The sequence below is a fragment of the Schistocerca cancellata genome, chromosome 4 (genome assembly GCF_023864275.1).
Source record: "Schistocerca cancellata isolate TAMUIC-IGC-003103 chromosome 4, iqSchCanc2.1, whole genome shotgun sequence".
Taxonomy (NCBI): domain Eukaryota; kingdom Metazoa; phylum Arthropoda; class Insecta; order Orthoptera; family Acrididae; genus Schistocerca; species Schistocerca cancellata.
In genome coordinates this window covers 439363148-439371882 of record NC_064629.1, presented here as the reverse complement: position 1 = coordinate 439371882, position 8735 = coordinate 439363148, and the positions used below count along the sequence as shown (strand labels likewise).

Genomic DNA, 8735 nt, shown 5'->3' with positions numbered 1-8735 from the left:
TGGCCTCCAGGTCAGTGTCTAACAAATATACAGTCACCTTAGTAGGAAAAGTTGAAGTGGCATTCATCTAAAAAATCTTAATTTGCCACTCAGCATCATTCCAATTGGACCATCCACACTCTCTTTACAGTGTAAGCTGACACAATGCACACATGCCACCTGTGGTTTGTTCTGCTTAAGTCTCTGTTTACAAGAAGAAAAATGAGTGGCAATAAATGAATAGAGTTACCTGCAGATATCCTTAAGCTTGTGGCATCCAGCATGGGCGGGTCTTCAATTTGAGTCTGCACTTTGTTCCTGAGTCTGTTTTATCTTACTGTTGGCCTGTGCAGTATCCTGACTGGTACTTGATGCTGGCACAGGTTGCTTCATTTCCAGGGTGCCCATTAAACGACGCATTTCCTGAAGTGGGCTCTCTACTTCTTGCAAATGTTTACCCCACACCTTGCGGTATCTGGAGTACTGCCCTCGTGCTGTGACCAACTTCTGGCCTTTCACAGTTAGATCAAGTGGACGCTCTCTTTGCTTAGCAACGACATCTCGCGAAGAATCGCGACTACTGGAGAGAAAAAGTAGAAAAAATAAAAAACGTGAGAGTACTGAAATTACGTTTCACGCGGGGGAACTCTATTGGTTAATGAATAATGGGTGACTGTTGACGTACCTCACGTTCTTCGATTTCGCCAAATCATGTTTTCTCAAATCCGGCTCGCTGAGTGGACGCTTATCACCATCGTTCTCCTGAAACAAAGAATGGCGCCCACAGCAACAGTGAGAAAAGTCGGCAATGAACTATGTCTGGCCGCAGTCATGAGATAATAAAACAACGAAAACTATGAACGCATTCACAGAAAAACTGAGAAAAATAGAACATAACACTACATTAGTGTTCTTCTAGAAAGTGAAGTGTCTCACTGATAGTTTAGCTTCAATGAATTAAACCTTATTTTAGAAACAAGTATCTTATTTGTATCAGTAATTGTATTCTGCCGGATGAGAGAGGAAGGTGCATACTACACCATATAATTTTGGTGCAACTGTATTCCATTACGGACGGGTAAGCAATAAGAACGATTTTTGGTGCGCCTCTGTTTTTCTCTATTTCAAAATTCCGAGAGCCCACGTTCCAACACGAGTAAAGAAATAACCGCAACAATAATTTAAGTGATGTATAATGGGCATGTAGTATCTTTTTTTACTCGTACTGGAACGTGGGATCTGGCAATGTTCATAATAGGGCCCACAAGATGAACAATACATTTTGCAATATGGCGTCAACCGAAATGATTTGGGCGAGAATTAAAATCTTCGTTTACTTTTTGGTCGTAGAGCTCAACCAAGAAAATAAGAGAGAAAAGTTGATTTCGCGCAAAAATAACAAGAAGGAATCAAATACACTTACAAAAGAAACAGCGCTCGTAAGGGGAACAAACAATCGTGAACTGTATACTGTACCAGAACAGTTGGCATTTTGGATTTAAAATAGCTTAAGCTACGCTGAAGTTATTGTCTCCAGCCCTTAGAAAGTTATCTGACTTAATTTCATACATTCATTAGCCAGAAACTGCATTTATGCTCTGATTTAACTGCCATAACCAGAATTGCTAGTTCATCACGATTGGATCGTAACTCAAGATTATTAACTTTCACATTTACTGGAATGAACTGAGTTACTGGGATAGCTAAAAATTACACGCTACAAATTAATTTAGTAATTGCAGTAAGCGAATTTACTGCACGACATCAGAGACTCACCATGTTGGGAAAGAACGTCCGACTTCGACCATTAACACTGAAACTAAATAAAGATGGTGAGGGGGGGGGAGGGGGGGTAGGATAACGAGTGGCGTCACTACCGGTACGTTCAAACTGCTCTGGTAGAGTTGTTATTCAAAGGCGCGGAAGTTTCACCAAATTTTTGTAGTTTACTGTCTAAAAATACTAACCAATCCTTCCAAATAGCGTACCGGAACCATATGACAACAATTATAAATTTCACTTGCAATGTATTGGCTCTCCAACAAGTGTGTAGCCAGATTAGTGTGAAATTTTAAAAGTATTTCGCCGTTCGCCACTATTCTCTTTGCTTCCGAAAATGTGAGATAGCTCTGGATACTAAAAGCTTGTAACAATGTTGTACCTTTAATTAGCGATGTCTTTTTTTTTCTTGCTGTCAGCCAGTGGCAAAAAATCTACGAAAATATTCGTGTAGCGAGTATTCACATTTATTGCCTGAACATTAACTGTCTTGACAGCAAAATTACATGTAGAAACCATACAAAATTTTCTCTCTCATTTACGTACATTGTTGGTAGAGTCGCAAGTAGCCTTTTGGTAATCAATAAACACAATTTTTTAGCAGTGTTGAGTTTTATTTTATAAAAAAGTATTGCATTGGCTCGGAACTACGTTACTATTTGGAAACACATAATTCCTCACCTCTCATGCTTTGCCACAAGATTTTAAAAGGCAGACAGCCTTACACACTATTTAACTATGTACAGAAATATTCTTATTAATTCCCACTATTTATGAGTACTGTTAGTCTCCGAAGCAGGGGCGCCGACTAATAAAAAATATTTTGAGGGGGGGGGGGAGGCATACTGGGGTCTTGCCCCGGGAGATTTTATAATTTTTAGATGAAAAATAGTGAGTTTTAAATTTTTTAAAGTATTTTAGAGTCATATGATCAACATTAGAACCACGAAAACTGGACTCTCGATAACTTGGCACTCGGGAAAACTCGACAAGCCTGACACATGTTTTGCCTTTGAAAAAAGAAACAAAACATAAACATGCACGGTATTTTCGTGAAAAGCTAATTTAATTTACAGTAATATTCATGCTTATAGACTATTACAGAGCAGTGAATATATAGCTCTCTAAAGACTGAAATTATATTTACATAAATCCTAAACTACGTATCATTGAAAGAATAAAACATAAAATATTGCTGTCGCACAGTAACAGCACTTTGATCAATAAGTGAAATAGCTAATTTAAGCTTACTCTGAATAAGGCTCAGGGTTCATTAAATAAAAACGGTACCTCAAAGTTAATGATTTAATACAGCTACTACAGAATGCCTAATACTTTCAGTAAAAAAGTATGTAAATAGCGGGTTTTAATTGGGTCATACACCCTAAAAATATTGAAGTTAGTACTATAGTAATACAGTACTAAACTAGTACTAATATTTCGAAACTGAAAATTTAACATTATGTATGTATTTAATCCTCTATTTTATAAAGATTTTTAATATTGCTCTAAATGCCATTATTAGGGCTAGATATTCTTTAGAAAGGTGCATTGTCGACGGTCTGACTGGATTACTGAATATGAAGTCGTTGATGACTGGTCGAATATCCAATTCATCCAAAACATCTCGGTGGGTTGAAGAACAGCCAAGTGTTCAATCGCTTCTGCCCCATTGTTGATCGGAGATATGACTTCAGACGTCTAAGGACGCTAAATGATCGTTCTGCTGTTGCTGTCGTGATTGGAACTACTTGGAGAAGCTTAATGCACTTCACTACTTCACATAACAGTTCTCCAACTGCAGGCTCTTGTGTAATGTACTTTCTTACATTACACATGTTTTTTGAGACCACTTGTTTTTTATTAGCGATATCGGCTAACATATTCAAGTGTAAGCGCACTCTTTCAATGTCTCGGCCATTTTCGAAAAACTCGGTTGATTTTTCCAAATTTTTTCCACCTCTGTTTACTAAAAGCAAGCACTCTTGTTCAACTGGAATTACCTGTGTGAGTCCAGTTGAAAGAAACCGCTCAGTAATGCAAGATTGCACCTTTCCACAAGCTTCAATGTAAATAGCTTTGTGGTATTCCTTTGGGGTTTTGACACTGTGCGGTGAGCTGGCTCCTTTGGTATACTTCGATTCAGAGGAAGCGAAGGATCCTCAACTTGTGAAGGTTTTTCTTTTAAACACATTTCCCAAAAGTGTTCAAAACTGTCACGCCTTCCATCCAATATACAAATTAAGCCCTCGTACATTTTTTCCTGATCAGCAACACTTAGATGAGGGCACTAAATTTTTTCATTGAAATCCTCTACTTGGTTCATTATATGGCAATAAAGACGTAAAAAGAAATAAATCTTGAATTGTAACACTGACTCAAGGTAGCCTGCACATTTGTAACCTGCCTCTGTTTTGTCCTCAGCTGAAAATGTTTCAAAAAGCTCTAGAAGTTCTTCAAAGTTTTTCAGTATTCTCAAGATAATAGGAGCTTCCATGATCCATCGAGTCGAACAAAGGAGTTGTAGACCAGCTTGGTCGTTGGCGCTCTCACAGCGTATGCTTCTGAAAAGTCCCATCCTTTTGTTGGATTCCCTTACGGTGTTTATTAAGTCCTTGGCTATAGCCATAATATCCCTCATAGACATAAGATGGCGAAGACTGTCTACAACTGCCAAATCTAAACTCTGAGCAGTGCAGTGCACATAACGTGATTTTGATTGTATATCCAAAACTAACTTTTTTAGTCGTTTGACCTTACCTCTCGAGGTACCATCATAGCGCTGTCCACTTAAGTTTTCTATTGGCAATCAAGAGGAGCAAAAACGTCTTTTAAACTACTAAACAGAGTTTGTGATTCAGTGTTGGGGGTCTCGTATAGGCCAATAAAGTCTTCATTGATGATTAAGGAATCATCGACAGTACAAATACAAAATGACACTTGTCCGTGAATCGAAGAACCACTTGTTTCATCAACCATGATAGAAAAATATTCAGTCTTCTTGATTGAAGCAATACTTTTCTCAACCCATACTTTCCTAGTAGATCAATGATTCCCGTTTTGAATATCGTGGGACGTCCACTTATACCCTGAACGCCCTAACCAATCTTTAAACTCAGGTATGTCATTCTTTCGGAGTTCTAACAATTGAAAAAAAATTTGAGTTTACATCTTCGTGCCCTCTAATTGCTAGTCCTTGTCTGCATAGAAACTGCACGGTAGTAAAAATTGTCTCAAGAGCTAAATGGCCTTTCTTCATATCAATATCTAACTGTTCATTCAATTGGGAGGCCACACTTCGGTTAGTGATGGAATTTAGTTTCAGAACACCTTCTTTATGTGTAAACGTGTTTTCATGAAGACGGAATTTTTCCAAATCCTTTTTCCAGTTAGAAAACCCTACGGAAGTAAATGCATCTTCTTTATTTGAAGAAAATTGTAATAGATTTTTAGCATCTGCCCTCTTTACAGGTTTTGCAAAAAACTTTTTCGGTAGATGTTTCATATTCTAGCCACGTATATTTGATCAACCAAGACTTCTGAAATGATCTTCCCTTACCGGAATGTCCAGGTTCTCGCCTGAAGACGACGAATCAATTGATGACACAATAATCGTTGGGGGCTGACTTGCAGTATCATCAACTTCCAAGCGCGCCTTTCTGGTAACAAATTTATCCACTGCAAACTTAATTCGCAATACACTAAGAGACTAAAGTAAACGAATAAAGTATAGTCATATAAAATAGTCCACTAGACACTAAAGTCGGAACACTAAGCACGTCTGCAGCATGCACTGAACAAAACTATCCACACTGAATGACTGCGACAGCAGGGTGGGCTTTATATAGCCGCGGCGTCGTAATGTCTCAAAGCATCAAGGCAACGCAAAGCGCTAGGGTTCCAGGCGCTTCTGCTCCAGTCCTTTTGATGTCGCCGCGGGCGAAGCGCTGGCTCGCCGACGCCAGACTTCACCGGAAGGTTCGTGCACAGGGACAAATTCTAAGTGTGCTCGCAACACCACAACACTACCATTATTCACACCACTCGTTTTCAATTAACCTGCTTACTACCGTAATAATTATTTGTTTTCGCTCATTACTGAATATATTTTAAAAGGTAACAGTCGTCAAACGAGGAAACTAAAAAATTCCAACATAATTTTATGATTTTCAAAACATAATATAATTTTTGAGGCCCCCTCAAGTCCTATGGAGTCGGCGCCTGTGCTCCGAAGAACTTTTCTCGTTAACAAAAAGACAGATTTAAAATAATACATCCACAATGTATAGTCACCACGGAAGTTGCAGAGACTTTCTTCTTCTCTGATGTTTTGTAAGATAATCGATTGCCCGCATTTATTAGTCATGTCTAGTTGAAATTTACAGGTCATCGACATAGATCTCAAAATTTTTTTGAAGGGGTTTCTGGGACATAATTATACACCCATTGCCGTCTGTATGTCGCAGTACCGATTTCAAATACGCGGCCAAAATACATCCGGACAACAAAATTGCTCTCGAAATTGGGCCGATGACGGAGGGGTGGCACGGGCTCCATGAAACATGGAAGCTTTATGGAATCATCCTAATCCACGACCGCTCAGTCGCAGCATACAACTTACTAAGATAGGTCAGTGCTAGGACGCATTTCTCTCGATGCGTTCCATAGCTGTTCAGTAGGACTCAAGTCGGCGGTGGCTGAAGTGACCACAGAAGCACCCTCTGTCCTCAAATTGCTTAATACAGTTTGGGAGCGATAGGACCATATCCTATTTTTTAAAAGTACCGGGTGACCAAAAAGTCAGTATAAATTTGAAAACTGAATAAATCACGGAATAATGTAAATAGAGAGGTACAAATTGACGTACATGCTTGGGATGACATGGGGTTTTATTAGAACCAAAAAAATACAAAAGTTGAAAACATGTCCGACAGATGGTGCTTCATCTGATCAGAATAGCAATAATTAGCATAACAAAGTAAGTCAAAGCAAAGATGATGTTCTTTACAGGAAATGTTCAATATGTCCACCGTCATTCCTCAACAATAGCTGCAGTCGAGGAATAATGTTGTGAACAGCACTGTAAAGCATGTCCGGAGTTATGGTGAGGCATTGGCGTCGGATGTTGTCTTTCAGCTTTCCTAGACATGTCGGTGGATCACGATTCACTTGCGACTTCAGGTAACCCCAAAGCCAATAATCGCACGGACTAAGGTATGGGGACCTGGGAGGCCAAGCATGATGAAAGTGGCAGCTGAGCACACGATCATCACCAAATGACGCGCGCAAGAGATCTTTCACGCGTCTAGCAATATGGAGTGGAACGCCATCCTGTTCTAATAAAACCCTATGTCATTCCAAGCATGTGTGTCAATTTTTACCTCTCTATCTACATTATTCCGTGGTTTATTAAATTTTCAAATTTATGAATACTTTTTGATCACCCTGTGCATCAAATATCATGATTAAAAAAGCGCTCATTTTAATAATACTGATTTCTAACATACATGAGAATAACGTAATTATTATGGTTTTATCTACAGTAGGCACCTACAGTACAACATACAGGATGATTATAACTAAAGTTAAACTTTCAAAACACTCTAGAAATAACACCACTGGTCAGAATGACGTCAAATTGCAACGGAATGTTATCGGAGATGGCCGAAAACGTATGGCAGAAGAAAAAAATGTGAAAACTGATCAATAGATGGCGCTATATACGTCAGAATGCGTAGATGAAAACACCTGCCATGCGCACCACCCATTGAAGTTGGTATAAACACACCGGGTACACAGCTTTTCCTCCTTTCAGGTCTGCGACGTTCGCCATGACTGGCTCAAAGCAGGATCGCGCACTGCTTGTAAAGCTGTATTATAAGAGCAATTACTGTGCACACGTCTCTCTGCAGAAGTTTCGGAAACGGAAGGGTTTGAAAAAAACGCGTTGGTATAACGACTGCCGTGCGTCTGGAGAAAATGATTAGGAAATTCGAAAAGACGGTTTCTTTTGGTGTGCAACCTGGTAGAGGGAAGAAATGATTTGATTCGACGTCAGTGGAAGCAGTGGCCACAGAAATGCAGGAGGAGACGAATGGTGGTATGCAAACGTGTAGTGCACGGAGAATTGCCCGAACATTGGACGTACCCTTGAGCACGGTGCGTAAAATCCTACGAAACACCCTTCTTTGCTATCCATTAAAAATTACCCATGTGCACGTTGTTTCCTGTTGACCTGCCAGCAAGAGAGACCTTTGCTTTAGAATTTCGTCCTCTCATGGAAGTGGACAATGATTGGCCGTGGAAGATTTTGTGGACCGACGGTGCCCAGTTTGCAGCGGCGCGGTTCCTTTTCCTCCTGTTACTTGCACCTACCTGTGAACTCGTTGCTGCAGATCGCCGGTAGGAAACGGAGCAGAAAACTAGCGTACTGCAACTCGCACCAGGCTGCGTACAACGTAACTGTTCTAAGAATCGGGAAGAGGTCTCCATTTTGAATGAAAAGTGAAAATACTGGCAAAACTTCGGTATATTCGAATTACAAGTTCACTGCGAAGCCAGTGCTCAATCCTAACACAGTCATACACAAACCCTTTCATTCATGTTAGCAAGTCTATGGTAACGTATTTCCCGAAATCCGAACAGCTACTAAGCACGGATTGTTCTTAAATGAAAATGCTCGCCATATAGTTTATCAGTGTCTAAAGCACTCCAGTTTTTAGTCACCAATCTGCTCAATATGGCACGCGGAATTACTGTCTTTTCTCATACATGAAATTACTTAAAAAATCCGTACTTTCTATAAAAAAAACCATGTCGGAATAAATATGCCTACACTTTAAAGCACTTTTGAGGCATGTAGCACAATTAAAACCGGCAAACTATAACTTCCTTCGGAGCTCATACTACACACGACCGTACCACTGGAAGGCTAGACTCCAATTACTTAGACTGCTGTAAGCATTCTATATCTTCAA

General features: G+C 39.7%; 1 protein-coding gene across 1 annotated transcript; it reads right to left on the bottom strand.

Annotated features, from left to right (window-relative positions):
* Positions 1-269: 269 nt before the first annotated feature.
* LOC126185193 (uncharacterized) lies at positions 270-1786 on the bottom strand. The gene is made up of 3 exons (XM_049928061.1): positions 1756-1786; positions 665-741; positions 270-559 (listed from the first exon to the last, which is right to left on the bottom strand). Exons 1-3 carry the CDS (start codon positions 1756-1758, stop codon positions 274-276), a joined length of 366 nt encoding a protein of 121 aa, XP_049784018.1. The 5' UTR covers positions 1759-1786; the 3' UTR covers positions 270-273.
* Between the last annotated feature and the right edge of the window lie 6949 nt (positions 1787-8735).